We start from the raw sequence: 24,446 nt of genomic DNA on the forward strand, positions 1-24,446 counted from the left end.
TTTTGAGTCAGAACAGGCATCACCTAATACCAATAATATTACAAAAAATAATTACTATTGGCACCATTATAGACATTAATCTGAAACCTAGCCCTTCTGTATGTGAGTAACCTGGTGATGTGCTTTTGCAAAACTGACAGCCAAGAAAATTCTCGGAGGCCGTTCTACCCTGTCACCTGAGGTTACTATGAGTTAGAAAAGACTTAGTAGAACTCAAGGACAGTATCGACAATAATACAGAGGTGTACATAAATGAGTACTTGATTTTTAAGTTGAGGTGTAGAGTAAAATTTGGGAAAACCATAATTTCTAAGAATTTATGTGAAATGCAATTGTCTTGCAATTTAACACAGGATTGATATTTGAAATTACAGATTATAGCAGAGTATTAGAGGATCTGAAGTAGTCGGATAAGACATCTTGAATGAAGTGACACCTAACCTAGATAAATAGATACTATATTTCATATAGATTGGTTTGGATTAAAGACAAAATGAGAGCTTTTCATATATGGGGAATGCACTCAAACCTTCAGGTGAAAATAAGGACAGCCATGGAACAGAACACGGATTGGTACATTGTGAAATACACAATGTATAACATCTTATTGGCTAAATAATGGGTTTATAGCACACTAAACACCAATGGGAGAGTTTATAGTTGGGAGAATGATATCATAAAGCATGGTATTTTTAATTTTTAAATAATGACAGAATTCACTAGTGAAAAAATATTTTATAGATGAGAAAGCTGAGACTGACAGAAGTGAATGTACAACTATTAATTAGGTTAAATTAAAAGTAATGGTGATAAGGCTAAAGTTGAAAAGACACTTTGCAAAATACAGTTGAGTGTTACAATAAAACTTCTTTCATGTGTTAGGAAATAGGCAAGAGTCAGTCATATCAGAAATAATATGAAGACATTTGTATTTGAAAGGACTTTTTTGAGGTCAGTTGCAAGAAGTCATTTACACACATGTATATGTAGATATTTTCTAATTCCAAATCAGTACACACAATGAACTACATATTAGAATCTCAAATCAGTCATGTAATGGTCACTTTTCCTTTATTGAAGTTTGCAGAGTCTGTGCACATATGTAGTTCAGTCTGATTACATAAAGACAAAATGGAAATTAAGTTGTCAAGTGATAATCAAAGGTTCCCAGAACCACTGAACTAATCATTTCTATGCATTTAATCACAATAAAATTAATTTTATGTCACAAGTCCTTCTGATTGAACTCACTTGGATTCTTGCATGAACCAGTGTGTGAAATAGAACATGTCTACTTACTGTATGTGTATGGTTCTAGCATCCAACAAGGTCAAAATCGGAGATTCCACATGTTCAGGTGGCAGCTGCGCCGTGTAGAGAGCGACCCTGGAACTGTTTGCACATCCCACCTGGGTGCATGCACTCAGCACAAACTGGTGAGGTGTAAACACTGCCAAACCTATGTGGTGGGGAGAAACCGAAATTTATTTACCATCCTATTTTGTATCCTATATTTCCTATATTTCTTATTTCTTGGAACTGCTAAAGAAAAAAAAACGTAAATACAAGTAAATGAATGATAATATATTTGGCTATTTTATTCCTGAAATATGTTATGGTCCCAACTACAGTTCAAGGGACTTCAAAATGTTCATGGAAACAATTCATTATGTTTTCATTCCATTTTTCCATGAAGTTTTTGAAGCTTCCTGGTAGACAAGTGCTGCTGAAACGCTTTATTTTAACAATTTGGCAGTTTTCTTGATGTCTGTGGCTGGATAAATTGTTTTTGTTTTTTGAGTCTAGTCTTAATTCAATGGCTCTGCTTAAAAAAAAGAGCAAGAGAGGGATTTAAATTATTTTTAGAGCCCATTGGAAGACACCATAACTTGCTTTTCAGATGCAAGTTCGCAGTATGTTACCATGACCTTGCCCTTGTAATTCTCTTTGACAGAGCTTCTTTGTCCTTCTTGTCCATCGGACCACCTATTATTGGACGTCCAAGTCATAGTGTTCAGTGCAAATGCCAGTTTCTTCCTAAAGATGTCCCTCACACTGTCTGATCATGAGCCTGCCATAAGCTGGAGCCATACCCTCTCTCTTCGGTCTACCTCTATACTTTGTACACACTTTTAGCTTAGCATTTATAATAGTGTGTCATAATCATCTGTCTGCTAGATGATCTCACCCATTTTAATAAGTACACTGAAAGGAGATAGCTTGCTACATTTTCTTTGCATTCTTGGTATCCAGCACAATGACTGGGAAGCCATAGGCTTTCAACGCAAGGGTTTGAAAAAATATGAATAATTAATGAATAAGACAAGCTAGATACAGTTCAGCTAGGTATGAAAGCTGACCGAGAGAGTAGAATAGTACTTTGCATAGAAATCATCTTTCCCTTTGCTGAGTTCCCCTTCCTTAGTACTTTCTAATTATCTGCTTTTCTAGTAGACACCATATGCCCTTGCGCTAGAATAAACAAGTCTGCAAGTTACTGATTCATATCTGTAATTCTCTGAACACTCTATTTCTAAAAGTATACAGTAATTATTTTGTTCAGTGCATCTAACCAAAGTTCATTCAACTTTATCAAGATTTAACATTTTTCATACATTTACAGAACCAGGCATAATTGTTATTTTCTGTAATGTTTCTGATATAAATTAGTCATAATCTAAGTAACACATATTCTTAAATCTCATTAACCATGATTCATTAAAGTTTCATGTTTTAAAGATTAATGAAATTCAACCCATTTCTGGCAAATGGATTTTACATCGCACTGATAGCAAAGACAAACTAGATTTCAGATATTCACACAATGTAATATCAATTGGCTGAATAGATAGCTAACCAAAAGGAAGGCACGCCATGGTTTTCTGGTAAAATTAGTTACCATAGAACAAAAATTTCCATCAATGAAAGATTCAACCATGCAGCCTAAACCTCTTTTCCTTCCCCACAGATTCTATGTGTTAGTGTTAAATTATGGTAAGGTGCTCTCTTATACCGTGGCATGGGACTGCGACAATGTCAGTCATGAATATTGTGAGGATGGTAAAGGACAGGGCAGTGTTTTGCTTTATTGTCCATAGGGTGGCTCTCAGTGGACAGTTATTGCATGGTACCTAACACTAGAAGGACACCCAACACCCTTGAACAGCATGGCCAGGAGAGAGGGCAAGGGCACTTCTCTCTGTAAATAAGCACTAAAACCCTAACTAACCTCTCTACTTGTGGGCACAATCCTGTTTGGACATAGGGATTTCTTTGCTATTTTATTTGATCATATATGAATTGGGTAGGTTCTATATCTAAACACTTCTCCCGAATTTTAAAAAAAATTAGGTTAGACACAGAAATACCCATCCAACGAGGGAGGCAGATGCCATATGAGATTGTTTACAAGCCAAGAAATGCCCAAGATAACCTTACAAAGAAAGCATTGACATGACCAAGACCCTGATATAGACTGTTAGGTTCCAGAACAGTGAGAAAACAAATCTCTGTTCTTTAAACCCACGGGTTTGTGTTATTTATCTCACAGCAGCACTGGGACACTGAGTTGTAGCATCTACAGGTGACAGTGCTAGTTAGGAGCTGTGGTGGTGTAGTGGGTTACACATTGCCCTGCAAACCACAAGCTCAGCTATTGGAAACAACCATATACTCCGTGGGAGAAAGAGATGACTTTTTACTGCCTTCCAGAATCAAATTTTCAGAAACCCACAGTGGCAGTTCTATAGCATCGCTCTGAATGAGAATTGAGTAGATGGCAATAAATTTGAGTGAGTGCTATATTATTAGAATGTGCTATTGAATATAGAACAGAGGAAGAAAATAAGGGGGGTTGGCTATTTTTTTAAAAGCAAGAGCTAGAAGAGGCCTTGTTTGTAAGGTGCAATTTTGTGCATAGACTTGAAGACATGAATGTAGAAAAAAGGCGTGAGGCTCTACTAGCAGGATCATCTCAGGAAAGGTAACAAAGGACTGGAGAAGTATACCCGGCATGTTTGAGAAATAGCAGGGAGGCCAATATGGCAGTAGCTCAACAAATGTGATATAACATTGTGAGAGAGGATATTGGGCATTCACTGAAAGGTAAAATCATATGGACCGGAAGGACTCTTTAAAGGGGTCACACAGGATTGTGAGCGGGGTTCAGGCATTATTTGACATTGACTTTAGGAATGTCCCCTGGCTGTTCTGTGAGTACAGACCATTGCTGCAACAGTAAGAATGAAGATCTCACTTAAGAGACTAAATGAAAGAAAAGAAAGATCAGGTTTCCCCAGTTTCTAGAAACCACAAAATACAGACTACCAAGAATGAAACCGCTTGCTCGGGCAATTTTGTTAACTGCCTCATTCACCACAATTATGCACTTCAATAATCACAGGTTATAAATATTTTCGTGAGAATAGTATCTGCAGGGATACCAGCAAGGAAAGCCTTTTGGGAAGCAATACCATGTTATCATTTGTCCAGTAACAGGTATAGCTTTCTAATTATTAAGCCACCCTGCAAATAACTTGATAATTTTGCATAGTTTATTATGTTATCTTTATATGTTGAAATTTAATTCAACTATAGATAAAATAAAACTTATACATACTTGGGAAAAAAGAGACTAGCTATAATAATCCAGTAACCTGAAGACAGTAGGAATTGGTGAATCTGGACCTATCTTAAAAGAAAAACTAGCAGTATTTTCCCATTCATTGCAGATATGGTGAAGCTGACACTAAAATCTTTAATCTGAACAAAGGGAAAAGTGACCTCTGGCTGAGGAAGGACCTTCAAAACACCTGCATATTCCCATTCATCGCATGTATTAGATTTACCTCTGTTTCTCTCCCATGACAAGCTCACACCTCCATGTCTTTGCATATGCTGTTCCCTCTAATTAAGTGCACCTTGTCTGTCTTCACACTCAGTGGGCTTTGTCTCATGTATTAAAGTTATTCATATTCTCTAAGTGGCCTTCCTGGATCATTATACAGAGGCGACTACTGCCATTCCAAAGTATCATATTTTTCTCTCTCTCTCTCAAAAGTATTACTCACTGCCATTGTGTCACAGCCTGTGGGTTTCCAACATGGTTCTTGTTAACAGAAGTGGAAAGAGCAGTCTGTCTTCCGAGAGGCTGCTGGTGGTTTCAAACTGCCAACCATGTGGATCACAGCACAATGTGTAACCACACCACCACGACGATTCCTGCTCAACCCACAGAAATAGTATGTGTGCTCCTAGAAAGTGTATTATGCACACAGGAAACAAGTAAGAGGGGATTTATCACTTTAAAAAAGCGAAAAGGCCTCATTTTCCTTTAAAAATCCTTATTTATTTTGTTATTATGAGTACTACAATAAATTCTATGATCATTTATTTCTTGATTTGATATCTCTCCAATAGAATATATATTCCTTGAGTACAGAGATATTTTCTATCATCTTTAAAATTCTATCTTTATGATTAATGTGATAATTGTATGTATTTATTGAATGCATGAGTGGCAAAAGCTAGTGGGAGAACTCCATGTCCCCAAGCAGATTGCCAACATTTTCCTCAGAAACTAATTAGTGTCTAAGAATGATGAAGGTTTCTAAAGACTCTATGAATACAATTTTCACTCCAATGTAGAGGGTTATAATTAAGAGATAAAGGGGATTGATCAAAAAAAAAGAGAAAAAATCTAAACTGTACTTATCATTTTTTAAAATCATTTTATTGGGGGTCATACAACTCCCATCACAATCCATACATAAATTTATTGTGTCAAGCACATTTGTACATATGTTGCCATCATCATTCACCAAACATTTGCTTTCTGCTTGAGCCTGATATCAGCTCCTCATTTCCCCCTCTCCCTCCCCACTCCCTCATGAACCCTTCATAATTCATAAATTATTATTATTTTGTCATATCTTACACTGTCCAATGTCTCCCTTCACCCACTTTACTGTTGTCCATCCCCCAGGGAGGAGGTTATATGTAGATCCTTGTAATCGGTTTCCCCCCTCTACCCCACCTTCCCTCCATCCTCCTGGTATAGCCACTCTCACCACTGGTCCTGAAGGGATCATCTGTATTGAATTCCCTGTGTTTCCATTTCCTATCTGTACCAGTATACATCCTCTGGTCTAGCTGGATTTGTAAGGTAGAATTGGGATCATGACAGTGGGGGGAGGAAGCATTTAAGAACTAGAGGAAAGTTGTGTGTTTCATCATTGCTACTGTGCACCCTGACGGGTTCATTTCCTCCCCGCAACCCTTCAGTAAGGGGTGTCCAGTTACCTAAAGATGGGCTTTGGGTCTCCACTTTGGACTCCCCCTCATTTATAATAATATGATATTTTGTTCTTTGATGCATGATACCTAATTCCTTTGACACCTCATGGTCACACAGGCTTGTGTGCTTCTTCCATGTGGGCTTTGTTGTTTCTGAGCTAGATGAACACTTCCTTCAAGACCCAGATGATATATATTTTGATAGCCAGGTACCATCAGCTTTCTTCACCACAATTGCTTATGCACACATTTGTCTTCAGTGATCGTGTCGGGAAGGTGAGCATCATGGAATGTCAATTTAATAGAACAAAATGTCCTTGCATTGAGTAAGTACTTGAGTAGAGGTTTGATGCCTATCAGCTACCTTAATACTAAGTCTATAAATATATGCATGTGGATCTATTTCCCCACCATCCTATATAAATATATTTACATATATACATGTCTGTATTCAGACCTCTATAAATTCCCTTTGCCTCCTAGTTCTTTCCGTTGTTTCCTTTTACTTTCCTTTTAACCCACCATCATGCTCAGCCTTCATTTGGGTTTCAGTAATTTCTCTCAGTTACCTTGCCCTTGCTGAATCCCTACCAGACCTCTCATACCCTCCTTGCCACTAGTTTTGGATCACTTGTTGCTCCCTTGTCCCTGGGTTGGTCACCACCACCTCCTTTCTCCCACCTCTCCCTTTCCTATGTCCCCCCCAGAACCATTAGTCCCATTGTTTTCTCCTCCAGACTGTTCACCCAGTTTATCTTATCTAGATAGATCTGCAGAGATAAAAATATACACCCCCAAACAAGGCATAGCAAGACAAAGGGACAAAAGAGAACACAATGATGACAACAGCAAAGAAAGCCACTGACCAAGAAAAGAATAAATGAATTTTAAAATAAATAAAAATTTTAAAAAGAAAAACCTGTAAATAGATCAAGGTATGATTTTTGACTTTTAGGCTTGTCCTCCAGTTGAGTTCGATGTGGTGCCACACTCTGGCCCCAGAGTCTATCCTTTGCAGTCCCTCAGGAGCTCCCTGCTCTGCTCCCCCCATTGCTCTGCCGCACGGCTGTAATGTTTTGCCTAAACTGGACTTATCTTCAAGCCACAGCATACTTCTCAAGCAAATGTTTCCGATAAGACATCCACCAAAATGTTTTCCATGGTTATTTCAGAGAAGGATATAAAGATGAGTCTTAATTTTGTTTACATATATTTAAAATATTCTCCAGTTTACATTTATAGTATGGATGTGAAAAAAGCCATGAATTCAGTATCAATGATTAGACAACCCATCTGTCATTTTATTGTACTGTAGTAGCTTGGGTATTCCTATGATGCTGGAAATTATGTCACTAGTATTTCAAGTACCAGCGGGATCACCCAAAGTGAACAGGTGTCAGCAGAGCTTTCAGACTAATTATACATTTTGATGAATTTGTCACTGAAATCCTTATGGAAGCAGCAGTCAGGAGATCAAACGGAACATTGCATTGGGCTAATCAACTCTATGCAAATGCCTTTAAAGTATTGAAAAGCAAGGGTGTTACTTTGAGGACTGAGGTACGCTGACCCTAGCCATGGTATTTTCATTTGCTTTATATGCATGTGAGAGTTGGACATTGAATAAAGAAGACATAAGAATAATTAATTATTTTGGATTATGGTGCTTGCGAAGAATATTGGAAGTACCATGTGGAATGCCAAAAGAACAAACAAATCTGTCTTAGAATATTGCCAGAATGTTCCTTAAGAGGCAGGGATAGTGAGACTTCCTCTCACATACTTTGGACTTGTTGTCAGGAGAGACCAGCCCCTGGAGATGGACAACATGGTTAATAAAGCAGAGGGACAGCGAAAAGGAAGCAAGCCCTTCACAAGACAGATTGACACAGTGGCTTTAGCAATGTACTCAAGGCACCAACAATTGTGAGAATGTTACAAGACTAGGCTGTTTCTTTCTGTTGTACATGGGGGGCTAAGAGTCAGAATGATGAATAGTAGCAAGTCCATTAATGATCTACAAGGATGTATGTCCAAGACCTAATTAACACATGCCATATTGCACCGACTATGTCACACTACTGTCCTAAACGACTTCAGGTCTGCTTCAGTTTCCTTTTCAATTCTAAGTGCTTTGCTGGTAACATCAACATCCTCAAAAATGACTCATCTGAACTTGGCTTCACTTTATTTCCTCAACTGCAAAATCCCAGGAAAAGAAAACTCTTTGAGATATGTAGGCAAGCAGAGCCATGGAACATTTTGCAAGATTTCAGCGACCTCCATGTGACAGGGAAGGAAAGAACAGATGGATTGGACTGGAAGGAACTATCTCAACTGTGACCCTTTGAACGGAGAAGGAAAGTATTGGGGCCACATTCCAAGGGTATGTTACAGTGTTAGACGCTTGAAGCTTTCACACCATTAGGGTGGGTAGAAGGATGACAAAAATTGACTGCAATCCATTTACCATTACTAGTTTAGATGGGAGGAGCTCAGAGAGTGTAATGGGCTATGTGTGGGGCTGCTAAGCGCAAGGTTGGCACTTTGAAACCACCAGCCACTGCAGGAGAAAGCTGAGGCTTTCTACTCCAGTAAAGAGTTCGTCTCAGAAACCTGCAGGGTCAGTTGTACCCCATCCTTATAGCTCCATATAAGTTGAAATCAACTCAGTGGCAGTGAGTTTGGCTTTATTGGAGTTTGTATGGTATTGAAGTAAAAAAAAATTAAATTATGTCAGATTATTTTTTGTACTGTGGTGACTCCTGTGTTGTGCTACTTTGGATTCATCATCAGGATGACTTAATTATGGTGGGTGAAAAAGAACTTGGGGAAGTAGAGGGTCAGCAATAGAGAAGAGGCCCTCAATGCGGTGGATTGGCACAATCGCTGCAAAGATGAACGCAAGCTTTGGGGTGCTGGTTGTGAGTGTGACGCAGGACCTGGAAGCATCTGCTGCTGTTATACTTAGGTTGCTGTGCTCCTGTTGACTAGATGGCAGCTCTTTGCTAGTCCACCTCTCTCTATGTAAAATAAGGACAGAGACAGGTGTCTTTCAGAGAGAAAGTCACAAATGTCATCTTACACTTTGTCACCTCAGCTTTGTTTATGATGATCATAACACTTAAGATTTTCAGACCCTGTCTAGAATTCAATTTTATTCCAATTTAGCTTTTGTAAAACAGGTTAACCCACACAAGTAAAGACATCATTTGCGAGGGTGGCTTTCTATCTTGGGAAATCTGATGAATGTTTGGACAAAAATTGAGGATTTTCTGAAAACTATATTTGCCAGAGTACAAAGAATGTTGGTCTGATTAAACAGCTTTTTGGATTACCAAGTCATTTTTAGATGTGCGCTGTCCACCCCAAAGTGGACTATTCTAACTGCATTTCCATACGGAAATGAAGTGTCACTCTCGTCCTTTGAATAATGAGGCCTGGAAAAAGAAGGGCTCAAAGTTAACATGCTACGTGGCAGAGGACGCACAGGTGGCCTGCTGCGGGAAATCCTTGTGAAAGGAAAGGAGATGAGTGAGAAACAGAAAGCGGGAGATAAGAAGATAGAAGAGGAGGCAGTCTCAGATGTGTCTGAGAGGTGAAGTAGAGCTCCGGTGGAAAGGAATGAAGGAAATGATGAATTATTTTAAAAGCTAGTAATACGGGAATGAGGGCTGCAGGGAAGGAAGGCTAGGACGCTATGAGGCTACGAAACCACCAGACGAAAACTTCAAGCAAAAAGAAATATGATCACTCTCACCGTCCTGGTAAAATGCAACTGATTTGGTGATAAGTCGCCATAGATGCCATCAGTCCATTCAAGGGCAATGCAATGGATGCGTCGATTCACAAAATTCCAGGCAGGCACTCACATCTGAGTCGTGTCTATGGAGAGTAGAGGAGCCCAGAAAACACAAGGCCACTGTTTGGTCAGAACCCCTTAGTGACGACATCTTGCTTTCTATTTGCTTGATTGTATCGTTTGCATACGATCAAACACAGGGGGTTGTGGACAAGGAAAAACAGATCACTTTAATATGTATTAGAAATGGATCCCCAAAGAATTTTCCCAAGACACGATACAAGGAAATGCATCCCAGGCCACGGAAACCTCACTGATTACTGTCAAAGAAACTATAATTTACAATATTGACCATGAATTATATGCTAGCTTGTGATTGATGTCATGCTGTTATTCAGAGAATTTCATTGATCTCAATTTACAGAATGAATCAATAAATTGGTAATCATTTTTTAAATTCATGTGCACAAACTGAGGAATTTAAATCTTCTCATTTATTTTTCATGGTTTCTTCCTATTTGTGCCTCCCTTTCAGAATTAAAATTCAATTCTTTCTAATTTATTATATAAAGTATAATGTCTCACTTTTCATATTTTTGAGTCTTTCTATTGTTTTGTCAATGAAAGATAGAAAAGCAACCTGATTTCCCACTTTCCTGTCTCCTTTCCCACAAATCATCACCTGGATGTTTAAAATTTTTGGAACAATCTGGGTAGCTACTGCCCATGGCTCTCTGTCATTTGGTATTCTGACTGGAAAGCACGGCCAGGTTATGGTTCAGTGAGAACCCATCTTAAGCGGCACCTAAGAGGTGGTGTGTGTTCCAGACGCCTGGAGAGCAGTGAGCTGTGCCAGAATGCACGTGGAATGTCAGCTTGCATTCATCTCTGCTGTTGGGTAGCCCTTGCTCTACAACTGCTTGCTCAGCCTTTTGATTTCAGAAAAGAAAAAACAACCCAGAGTCTCGCCTTATAATTAATAAAGCCAGAGGCTTTATCTAAGCTGATCAGTATTATTTTTGGGTTATTCATCGACACCTTATCTTCCAACATGCTTCTCTGGGGTCATGTAAACAAGTAACCAACACCAGGTCCTGCGAGTCAAACAAATTGGCAGAGCTGGAGTCGCTGTGACCTTTTAAGGACTTCTATGTACAATTATACCCAGAAATTTCTCATTGCAGATCTATTCATAATTGTCAAAACATAAAACCATCAAGAGATGAATGAATTTTTAAAAAAGATTTTTACATCCACAATAAGGCTAAAACTTGGAAACATTATTCTAGGTGAAGTAATCAGAAAAGAACAAATAAATGGATGATCTCACATGAAACAGCTCTCACTGCCACCGCCTGTGGGTTTCTGAGACTGTAACTTCATAGGAATAGAAAGCTCAGTCTTTCTCCCTCCCAACTGCTGGTGGTTTTGAACGGCCAACCATGCAGATTGCAACCCAGTGCTTAATCACTACACCACCTGAGCTCCACAGGCAAAAACTGGAATAGGTAAAATTATGCTGATGAAAACTTATTGGGAGGGGAGAAGGCAGAAGGTAAGGTCATAATTTAGGAAGCAGAGAGTTTCTGTTTATGATTATGAAAATTTGGTAACAGATATTAGTGATAATTGTACTATGTAATTAATAAAATTAATGATATTAAAATTTTACATAATATGGAAATTTTGAAGTTGGCCAATGTTGGGCTGCACACACTTTTACAGCAGTAACATTTTTATAAGAAAAATAAAATCACACCCTAAATATATTACTAAACTTAACCAGTTATTTTATTTGTGCTTGGAATAGTTTTACCTCATCAGAAAAATCTACAGATCTTCTTTCTTTTATATCCTGCTCAGAATTTATATTACCCACAAACATCTCTTAATCATGTTTAACATAGTTCATAGTTTGTACTTTGTTGGATTCTCTTTTTTATTATTTTTTGGCAGGTAAGGATCCTTATAAGTATTTGTAGTATTGCAAGCTTTTTGCGGATGAGGAATGCATCTTCATATAGACATATTTTTATGAATTCCAATCTGATGATGAATACTAAAAACCTCATTGCAATATGAAAAATAACAAGAGGAAAGGAAGGCTTGGTGAAGGTGGCCGGGGGCATGTGTAGGGAAGTCTAGTCAGTCAGGATTTGTCAGTCACAATGAAAAAAAAAAAAACCCAAACTCAAGAAACATTACTGTAATGCTGATAATGAGAGGTGATGTTTCTTCATTTTCCACATTTCTTCTTTGGTTAGTTAGAGCAAAGGCTTCCATGCAGAACACCTCCTGCTGACAGCATCTTTAATAAGCCCAGCTTTCTGAGCATCTTTTATACTCTTGTTCAACAAATTATAGTAGATTATGCCCTTTATAATTATGGCTAATTTTGGTTATTAAATCGAGGATAATCTTATCCTATTTCTCACTGCCAACCCTCAGCCTCCCTTCCCTCTGAACAGTGATTGATACGGGGTTCATCCTCTGCCAACAAGTCCATCCAGACTCGCAGTGACTATGTGGACAGGGCAGAACTGCCCCTGTGGGATTCAGGGACTGTAATCTTTACAGGAGCAGCACACCTCATCTTTGTTTCTTTTCAAACTGCTGACCTTGTGATTAGCAGTCCGCTGCATCACCCACTGAGGTTTGACACAGAACTAATGAGCCAGTAAATCATTTCCAATTTTCATAGATGTGTTCAACAGAAAACAAACAAAAAGTAGATAATTGAGATAATAATTCCAGGGATATGTTTGGACAAACTTTAGTTACCTAATAGTTAATTTTTTTCTTTAAAAATTGGAGCTTTTCCTCCCAGATTTAGGTAAGCACTTACTACTATTATATTATTTAACTTACTTCAATGAAAAAAAAATAACCTTAATATTTTACCAGACATGAGTCAAAAAATTGATAAGACTAGTGGCAAGAAAAAAAACAGTGTTCTCCAGTAAAAATGCTGATGGAAGATGTTGTTAATTGAGTGATAATAATGATCATAATAGCCACTATGTATTGTAAGTAAGTTTACACTCACTAATTTTAATTCTGTCAAAACCCTGCGAATGATCCTCTTATTCCCATTCCAGATATTGTGCAGATAACACTATTTAAACTTTTAAAGACCAGGTAATTTGCTTCAAAACTAAATTTCCAGCCGCCTGAATTCACTGAGAAAGCAGTTTGACCCAATTTGGTGTTCTCATGCCCAAAGATCATGTTTATTGCCAAAGCTAACTCTTCTTATGCTATATCTGAGTCTAATTTCCATAATAAAACATAAAAAAACATAAATAATTATTCCAACCTAGCCCTCTACTGGGTTCGTGATAAAAGCATGGAAAAAAGTAATGTGTCCCAGCTTCAAGAACCAACATATCTTTTGGGTGGCAAGACATATACATTGGTATTTGATAACTTCAAGACATAAATGCCTCTTTCCATAAGACATCTCAAGTCCTTTAATTTGAGCTCATTTCGGCTTTCAACAGAATAATTTCTACCAATATTATAGCACTAGAATTTACTATATGATTATGTACATGATTATTTCACTAAGAAACATTTAGAAGTAGAATTTCAAAATCAAAGGATGGCTAGCAAGGGTCCTGGCAAGGGAGTGAGTGCCATATTCAAATGAAATTATTGGTGAGAAATGCTGAAGGGACTGTCTACAAGACTATGAGTAGGGTTAAAAGAAATATTCAAATGATGATAATGAATCTGGTAGCTAAGAACATGCTGAGCCATTGCTACCTTAGATCTGAAGGCCACCATGGTTGGAAGAGTGGTAGTAGGGAAAGAACTTCCCCTTCCGTAGAGGAACATAGTCACTACCAATCGAAAGTCCTTCTGCAGGGAAAGAGCTGAGGAATAGATGCTTTTGCCTTAGTTCTTCTTGTCGATGCAATCCTCAGTGTGCCAGCTGCTAGCGGCACTCTGAGGCAAAGCCCATGAACGAGGTGGAAAAGAACAGAGAGCATCAAGAAATAAATGATGTTCAGAACACAGATGGCATACTTTTATATACATCGCCAAATGACCCTCCCTTATCAAGTTTTGCCAATTTTCATTTATATCAGCATTACATGAAAGAGTTACTTTTCTAATATTCTAATCAACAAAGGAAACCCTAATTAGAAAAAAATATTTATTTGTAAATCAATTAAGTGGAATTCTGCCTTGCAGGGCTGGATAGGGTAGAGGTTGTACACTGGTGCATATGGGGGCTGGAGGCATGGGGAATCCAGGGTGGACGATACCTTCAGGACCAAGGGTGTGAGGGGTGATGCTGGGAGAGTGGAGGGTGAGTGGGTTGGAAAGGGGGAACAGATTACAAGGATCCACATGTGACCTCCTCCCTGGGAGACGGACAGTAGAGAAGGCGGGGAAAGGAGACTCTGGATAGGGCAGGATATGACAAAATAACAATGTATGGATTACCGGGGGCATGTGGGGGAGGGGGGAGCGGGGAGGGAGGGGAAAAAAAAAAAGAGGACCTGATGCAGAGGGCTTAGGTGGAGAGCAAATGCTTTGAGAATGATTGGGGCAGGGAATGTGCAGATGTGCTTTATACAATTGATGTATGTATATGTATGGATTGTGATAGGAGTTGTATGAGCCCCTAATAAAATGTTTTTAAAAAATCAATTAAGTGGTTCATAATATCTTTTTTTTAAATTTCTGTGACTGTATTCATATACTTTTTCTTTAGGAAATCTCTTATTACTTAACTAGTCCATATCTAATGGACTGTGCCTTCTATCTCATTTATTGTGAAGAGCTCAGTATATTTTGAATATGAAGACTGGGATAGTGCATATTATTAAATATGCACTCAACAAGTTTTGCCTTAGCTGTTCCTCAGGATCCACATGGAATTTATTCCAGAAACCCTTGTGGACTCTAATATCTGAAGATACTTAAAACCTGTATATAAAATATTTGCATATAACCTACATACATTCTCCTGTACATTTTAAATTATATCTACACTGATTAAGAAGTCCTGAGGATGCTATGGGTTAGGTATTGTTCTGCTAACTGTAGGATTTTGGGTTCGAAGACGTAATGCAATGTAAATGCTATGCGCTCTGAGCTCCCTCTTAGCCTTTGAGGGATTGCTGGGACCTTCTGCTGTGTTTATGTTTTTTCTCCCAAATATTTGTCATCCATGGTTGCTTGAGTTTCTGGATTCAGAATTTCAGATATGGAAGGCTGACTCTATAACTTTTATGCAATCAAATGCAGCAATGTTTTCCTTAAGACTTCCGTGGAGGGAGAGAACTTTACCTGGCTGAAGAAACATTCATTACTTCAAGATGGAGAGAACATTTAAATTAAGGTTGAGTAAGTTTTAAAATAGTAGAGGAGATGTTGAACTGCATTGTTATAGACTGATTCAGGGCAAGCATGGAAAGCAATAGTTAGCTCCATCAAGTTGAGAGTGGCAGAGTGTTTTTGGGAATTCACAGGGGCAGTTCCACCCTGTCCTATAGAGTTGCTATCAGTCTGAATTGACTCCATGGCAGTGAGTTTGGGTTTTTAAATTTTTATCTATTTGTTTTTTTGGGTGGCCATGTTAAATTAGGACAAGTGCAATTCCAATATAATCTCTTGTTAATTGATGATAACTTCAAAGGACCATTTCTAATCAAGAACCCATTTGGAGACACAAGAATTCTGTACTTCTCCATATCTTTCTGTAGAGGACCAATTCATCCCACAGCACGATGAATATTTTAAAAACAAAGAAAAGATGCTAGAAAGACATGTTGGAGCCAGATTAGAAAGATTGTTGGGTACCAGCCTGAAAACTCTTCAGTGATAAATTCAATGAATGCTAATAATTAGGAAGCTCCTCTTTTAATCCTGGCCTTGCCATTAGTAATCTAATTGCATAAACTTGAGAAAAACACTTGCTCTAATTGGAAACTAAGTTTTGTCCTCTGTAAAAATAGGCGTTTACACCGCAATATCTTTAAAGCTACCCTCTATGTTGTATGCGAACTTTCTGAAGCAAACGTGGCATTCAGAATACTGTGATCAAACTTTGATTTCTTGGATATTTTTTTCTCTAAGCTACAGAGGCTTGGAGAGGATGACCTATTTGATTCATCATAAAATTCCTTGTCAATTTAAGTTGGGAGAATTTGTTGAGCAAGTTGTCAGTGATCATTTTGCTAAATCCTTAGCATTTACATGATCACGTTAGGGTGTAAATAAATATTACAGTTACACACCTCTGCTTGTCCGAGTCAGAGTGGCACAGCGGTAAAGCGCCTGTCTGCTAAAACAAATGTTGCCATTTCTAACCCACTAGTCATTCTGCAGGAGAAAGACGAGGCAGTCTACAGCCACAACAATTACACACTGATGGGACTTTTCTTCTCTGCCCTATAGGATCTCTATGACTTAGACTTAATTTGATGGCAATGGGTTGATTATGATTTAGTTCAAATACAATGCATAATATGCAATTACCCCATTCTTAAAAGCTGTGAATTAACAACTAGAAATACGTTGGAACTTTATAGACTCTTTATCCTTGAATAGGACGCATACTGCGATAGAGTTCTCTTTTTTAAAAAAAGGAACTTTCAAAATATTGCCCTATTGATATTTTCCACAAAATAAACCAGGGAAATGTGTTATAGGCCCCAGTTTCCTCATTTCCTAGAAAGATAAGAAAAAGCATATCGTTCAGCATATCTACAGTAATAGTTACAGTGAAGTTAATATAAGACAAAGACCTACAAAAGGATATTTTTATAACCACATGGTTAACTGGATTGAATGAAGCATCCAGAAAATTCAAGTACTTCCTGGAGCCTCAGAAAGTGACTGCACAGAAATAGGGTTGTTTGGGATATAATTAGTGGTTGAGGAAGGGTTGTGATTGGTGCCCTTATGAAAAACTGATGAGAGACGTCGAAACAGACACTGGGAGAATTTCACCACATGACAACACAAGCAGACATTGCAGGGATACAGCGATAAGCAGAGAAATGGCAAGGATTCCCAGACACCGGAAATTCAGAGGACAGCATAAAAAAGATGCTCGTTTAGGGCATTTAGGAAGACCAAGACCCTGCGTAAATCTTGATTTCAGACTTCTGAAACTGCGAGAGAATAAACTTATGTTATTTTGAGCCATCCAGTTTGTAATGATCTGTTATGGCTTCTCTATGAAATAAATATAACAGGTAAGTGATAGCAAGTTAAACCGTTCCCCAAAACAGCAGGGGCTAATTTCTTCTTTTTATTTAAATGTCACTCCATTAATTAATGCTAATAGATAGTGGGGAAATACACCAATAATTAAATGTTTATCATGGAATTATGTCATGTTCAGGCTAATTTTTTCAGCTAAATTCAAAACAGATCATCAATGTGTTTGGAAACGATCCCGTTTATTTGGCTTACACGCATCCAGAAATAGCTTTTCTGTCATTCTCTTACTTATTCACTTTATAAATATTTATTGGCCATCTTCTAAATGCATCTGCCATGTCCTGTGGTAGGATACAACTGATAATAAGGCAAGTCTAACATATTGTCAGATATTGCTTTTGAATTACATATTGTTTTGGTTTATGTTTTTCAAAGCTTACACATGCCATGTTGTATTTGGGATAGCTACCATAAACCAAGGATCCCAAATCACTCAAATTTAAACTGCTTCAGTAAATGACAATATAAAATGGTAAATTATTTGAGAAAACAATTCATGCAAAATTACAAATTGTGGTATATTGCCTTTGATGGAGATTGAGATACTTTTAATAAAAGGTAATTTAGGAAAAAACTAAAAGTTTCCTGATTATCAAAAAATTAAAGTGTGATTGTTTGCAACAAATTGGTTCTGAGCACAAAATTCAAGATAGTGATCAGAATTAATATTCTACTACTGGTCAAAGCTCCCCTTTGAGACCCATCATTACACTGAACTGGAGAGCATATACATAAATCAAACTGGGAGTTTTGGCAAAGTAGACGTGTTTATGCTACTAAAATCATCAAAAAGACAAAAACAAAAGCAAACCCAACCCCCCACGTAATTCACTATTTTAAAAATTTGTTTTAAAAAAGACAAAAATAAATGAATATCAGTTCTTTTAAAACTGACATCTCTCTCTCTATATTCAGTGGACAAGCCCATCATCACTGAAGGTATAGTGACTTGTTCTGTAGACCGTTCATGAAAGCCACTCTAAAAGATGATTATTTTCTACATTACAATCTGTTCCTTAAAAGTTTTTATTCAGACTCAACCAATGTTATTATGTAGGAGCTAAGGTTTATTTATAGTAGATCTGTGAACGTATTACATGTATGCATGGTGATACCGTGGAATCCAGCTGTCATTGAAGCAAACGAATGTTTTTCAAATGAAAGTCAAACTTCAATCTGTAGAAACTGTTTTCCAGAAGAAAAAAAAAAACACTCCTGTAGAAGCTGTGCTTGAGTGATATCTACACCAAATTTTGTTTGAGCTCACTTTACACTAAAGGTATGTAGCTTTACGTCAACTATTTATGTGATTTATATTTTAAAAACCAACCTTTACCTTATAGCAATGACTCAGCTCAGGCGGAAATCTTTTAGATTATCTGTAGAGTCTTTTCCACCCCAGAGTTTGAACTTCAGAGAAATTTTGGTTTTCATCATCTTGATTTTTGCATAATGCAGCTACACCAGTGGCAGAAAGTGACTTTTTAATCTCCACACAGGAAATAGATACTCAAAGATTTGCATATTCAGTAGTATGTCCCTCAGAGACGCTGGGTTAGTGCGTGCTTCCATACAGGGCAGGGGAACAAACAGGGAGGGCGGAAAACTCTCATTGCAATTCAGTCCTTAAAAGTCGGAATCTATGTGACAAATTTCTCTAAACTCTACTGAATTTCTTTTTTTTTTGACTCAATTTCCTTCCATTGCTCAAGGCTTGACTGGGACGAGATGTATATTCGGAGATGAGGCAGCATAAGAAGGATGCCTCTAACTCGTGAAATGCTTATCAGCACTCCTAAGAAGTTTCTTATTTCATTTTTTCAAACCTGCACTATCCAGTGCTGAGGGTTTCATAAAATTTGCTCATTAGTCTGTTTCAATTTAAAAAAACATATGTTAGGAACTGTACGATCCCCTCAATAAAATGATTTTTAAAAGACATATGAGCTATTTTTACATTTGTATCATTAAATGTGTTATATTGTAGCCACGCAATGGGTTTTGCATACAGTTTTGTTCACATAAGAATTAGAGGCTTGGAAATCCACAGAGGCAGTGCTAGTCAGTCCCATAGGGTCACTATGAATTCGAATCCACTCATTCCAGGGAGTTTGGTTTTGTTGGAAGCTATGTCTTAATCTAAGCAACCATGTAGTACAGAAAAATCTAAAGCAGATATATACTCAATGTGTGTCAAGTATTGGGAAACATGCTATTCTTCCACAATTGGTTTAGGTTTGACTATCATTTTCAATGGAGCTATTCTGCCTCTCTGCCTCTCTACCAGGCTGACACAGCAGCAAACTCTCCTCATAGACTCTCGGTGTAACATAATGGGAACAGTGCTTCCATTTTTTCTTCATCTTAAGAATAGCATTTGTTGTACATAGGTCATTTACTGCCCAAGGTCCTCCAGATGAAAGATGCCATTCCTATACTCTGGGTGCTCACAATCTAGGTAATTATGTAGGTCATCCAATTAAAACATTTCCAGTAAACTAAAGGATATGAGAAAGAAGTAAACAGAGAGGAAAAGTGCAGACCCTACATGTCAATTATTGAACACTGTTATATTGGAATAAACAGTCATGCACCCCCCCAGCAGGTGCATGAACACATGGATGAATGGAATTAATGAAGGAGAGAACAAACTAGAATCAACATTCTTGAAAATATATTTTTTCTAGTGTCTTTGGCTTTTTTCCCAAGTCCTCTTCAAATGGCCAAATATTTTTTAATGTTTACTACCTCTGGGCACAATGGTATGCAGTCATTGAGTATATTAAAAGGATATATTATTCTTTAATGGTCACAGTTAACCGAGAGAGCATGATACCAGGCCATGGGGCACAAGAGTTACAGGATTCTAGCATTACATTGCATGCCTTTTCTTTACTCATTTTGATGAATGGTCCCTCTCTTACCAATAATATCTCTGCAGACCTATAATTTCTACCCTTATCTCCTCGATTTATGAGTGCATAATATTAGGCAGTTCCTATTTTAAGTCAGTAGACTTAAATTCTAAAAACTAAAGCTAACATTTGACTAAAAGGCATTAATTGACATGTTGTCTTTAAGAATACTTTTATAATATGATGAAGATGTCAATGCTGTATTAATATTTTGACACCACTGAGTATTATTAATAATCTAATAGACGTTCCCATCCTTTTGCTTCCAACATTTAGTTGAGAATTGCGATTTGAGAGTAAATCTGAATATTTAAAGTCTAGCTCTGGCTAGCTGCACGATTCCAAGCAAATCAATTAAGCTTTCAGAAACTCTATTCCTTGTCTGCTCAGTGGAAAACATATATCTATTCTATACAATTGAGTCATTTTAAGAGTCAGAAGAGCCGGTGTATGTACACACACACTTTAAAATGCATACCATTGAAGAAAATATCAGAAATGACTTAAGTATTTTGGGTTAAGGAAAACATTTTTATTGTTGAAGGAAGAAACTGAGGATCTCTGGTGGTGTGCTCAGCTCCTCGTTGAGCTGTTAAAGACAAGGTCAGGAGTTAAAACCCACCAGCCACTCCCCGGGAAAAGATGTGGCTTTGTATATCTGAACACAGTTACAGTCTTGGAAATCCACAGAGGCAGTTCTAGCCTGTCCTACGGGGCTCTATGAGTCAAAATCAACTTGACAGCAGTGAGTTTGGTTTTTGGTTAATGAGAAAACTATGAAGGGAAATGTTTCCGAATTTGACTTCAATTTTGAGAAAGAGTGTTTTGATATTAAAAACCTCCATAAGCCCCAAACCAAACCCATTATTTTCAAATCACTTGGAGCTCGCAATGTTCCTAAAAAACCGAGCAGATCTACCCCAAGGTGTTTCTAGGGCTGTGAATCGTTACAGAGGCAGACTGCCGCATCAGCCCCCACAAAGTTTTGGTGGGTTAAACTACTGACCATCGGAATGCTTCCCCACTGTGCCACCAGGTCTCCTGAAAGCAATGGCATTAACAAGGTCCAATAATGCAAATGAAAAAAATCAAAAAATAAGTGAACTATAGCTTGCATACAATTGTGCATATCCTTAATGCATGTTACAAAATAGGAAAACAGTAGTACATCATTTTAAATAATGCAAATGGGGCGGTTTGCTTTTGTAAACATTTACAGACTAAGAAATCTTCTGGAACAGTTCCGCTCTAAAAGATTGCTGAGTTGGAACCTTTTCACTTCTCTTCTATCAATGTCCATCTGTTACATCATATGTGTGTGTGCGTGCGTGTGTGTGTTTAGGCAGGGTGACCCAGTTGTTAAGGTGCATGGCTGCTACCAGAGGTGAACAGTTCAAACCCACCAAATGCTTCTGTAATGGTTACAGCCTTGGGGGCCCTCTGGGATGCTCTACTCTGTCTTACAGGCCTGCTGAGTGTTATCATTGTCTGGGCCTTGATGGGGCTGGTTTCATACATAGGAGGAGACTTCAAAATATTTATGGAACAAACCAGAATTTAAAGATCAAGGAATTTTTCAATTAGAATACAACAAACATTCTACAAGATGGACAGAAACTACAGATATTTAATGCTATTTTTGTAACTTTTTAGAGTGGTATGCAGCCAGCACATTTAAAGTAATTGACTAAAACAAAGACAACGGAGAAGTCAGAGCTTAAAGTTCCCTTGAAGCTTATCTGTATCTTCAGCAATAGCTTAGTGTTCAGAAAATAAACGATGCTATATAATAAATTACATAGTATATAACTTACATATTATAGTTATATAGTATAAGTTATGTGTAACATAATATTAATATAGTGTATGCTATGCAATAAAATGGTGTGCCGTATGTAATAACTACACACGAATCAAGTTATAGCACTTGAACCACTCACATTTTAATTACAAAACAGACATCACGGATGCATTGCTTTGTTAGCATCATAGGAGAGTGTGAGGACATCCTTATGCAGATAGTAATAGTCAAATGCATTTCTTCAATTCAAAAAGAATGCAGACAGATTTTAAAATTGTATTTAGTCTTTCAGAAATGAAGCCAGACTTTGATAGATTTGTGGATTTCAAAAATGAGAGAGAATAAATCAAGAGCAGAGAGATGCAACTTTAAGAAAATAGATAAATTGTCAGGAAAATTCTCAACATGAAAGGCAGAGGTAGATAGCAGAGTTGAAGAATGTCCAAGGATAAAATTCATGAAACTCATTCACACACACAAGAAATGATACACAAGTGCAGTTGAAGCCTTATTAGCAGTCTGATGCTGATTTTCATACTTTTAACATATGAACCATGTTGTCGAATTCTAGCGCCCACATTTGGGTGGTCCTGTGGCTCACAATGAATTTGTCAGGGCTGGATCTCTCTTTTCTTTCTTATTATTATACCCTCGCTTGTGGTCCTGAAGTTGAGCATATGAACCAATACAGAATTCTCCGTCAGCAATCTCCCATGTGGAGAGGGTGGTGGAGACTGTGCCAGCGTTAGCTGTACGAGCTTAGAGTTGCCGATGATGGTGATCCCGAGCCCGTATAAGAAACGTACATTTGAATCACACCGACAAAGAAGCAAAATTTAAATATCGGAACTTGTATATTTTGCAACTTAAATAAAAGGGATTCAGAACTAATGGATAATAATCACCACCTTTAAAGCATGTATAGTTTTGCCATGGAGAATCCAATATATTCTAAAAGATATCCAAGATAGTTATTAAGCACTTAGATGAACAAAAACTACAAAATCTTCCTGTCTAGTATGATATTTAAGTCATTACTTATTTAAAAATTAAATTAATATGTCCCATGTATTTTTACTTTAAACTCCATGATACAGGATATTATTTTGAAAATGATTTATAGCAATAAAAAGCAAATTTCCTCCTTTAGGGAGGTAAAGGATTTTATGGACTCTCAAAAAGAATGACTATATTGCTCATATGGAAGTTCAGGTTGAAGGTTAGGAGACAAAAAAGGTTTAAGTCCATGAAAACAAAACAAAAAACACCTTGATAATATACCACCAAATTCTGAGAACAACTCAAGAACAATTTTAATGCATGGAGCCCTAATGACTAAAGACCTAGCGCCTAACAAGTTGTGGGGTAACATCAAGAAAATCATGTATGCAGAAAGCTAAAGGTCAATAAAAAAGAATAAATTCTATTATGTTAGTGTTTGTTTCTGGTTTCTGTTTGGTCTTCTTTTTATAAGGCTCTAGGAAGGTTTCTAGTTTTCCCAATTATTCCCCTTTTTCTCTCAAACACTTTCTCCATCTGTTAAACATAACCAATCATCATTCTTTTAAATTATTTTTGTCTGGTAGTTCCAGAGCCTGTTTAATGCCGGCCATTGGTTTTAGATATGAGTGCTGTTCATTATGTGTGCCAGTCTCTGCTTTCCTGTGGGCCACTATTTTCTGCTGTTTGCTTGACATCTTGGTGCAGTAGTTAAGAGCAGCAGAGAGGCCGGGTTATGTAAAACAGCTAACTCTGGAATAGAAATGTCTTAAAAACTTGCCTTAAAACAAGCAGCCATCTAAGTGAGGTGACAGCTTAGCCCACATAACCCTGTGTGATGCAAGAGTTGTAAATAACAAATACCAAGAAGATGTAATAGATCTTAAATTTTGTGCATTCAGCTTGCAGAAGGCTATGGATGACAGTGAAAATCCAATATCCATTTGAAGGGATCCTATGGTGAATAAGCCTCCATTGAATACCTTTGGACAACAGATCAGGGATATTTTTAAAAGCCCTGCCCAGAGAGTACATCAGAAAATGAATTATTGAAGATATCATTAGGTTAAAATGTAACATTTTATCATTTGTTTTCCCCTTTAAACCAATCTTAATCTGCTCTATTATTATTATTTTATGCTTTCCTTTGGATTTAACAAAAATTGTAACCAATGCTACAGAACAATCTCATAGAAATTGTTAAATGAAATCCTGATCTGCTGTGTAAACTCACCAAAAGGACATAATATTTTATTTAAACAAAAGAGTAAAGAAAGAAAAAACAATGTGAATGTCCGATGAAACTCTGAAACTTGTTCTTGAATGCAGAGTTACTAAAGTAAATGGGGGAAAATGATGAAGTAAGGAGCTGAACTTAAAACTTCAAAGGGCA

General features: G+C 37.5%; 1 protein-coding gene across 1 annotated transcript in view; it reads right to left on the bottom strand.

Annotated features, from left to right (window-relative positions):
• Nucleotides 1–24,446, bottom strand: part of USH2A (usherin) — a 987,589-nt gene that overhangs the window by 480,272 nt on the left and 482,871 nt on the right. The window contains exon 32 of the mRNA XM_075540576.1: nucleotides 1,300–1,459. Within this exon, the coding sequence (XP_075396691.1) occupies nucleotides 1,300–1,459 (160 nt within the window). The remainder of the gene's footprint in view (nucleotides 1–1,299; nucleotides 1,460–24,446) is intronic.

Source organism: Tenrec ecaudatus, chromosome 1, assembly GCF_050624435.1.
Source record: "Tenrec ecaudatus isolate mTenEca1 chromosome 1, mTenEca1.hap1, whole genome shotgun sequence".
Lineage (NCBI taxonomy): Eukaryota > Metazoa > Chordata > Mammalia > Afrosoricida > Tenrecidae > Tenrec > Tenrec ecaudatus.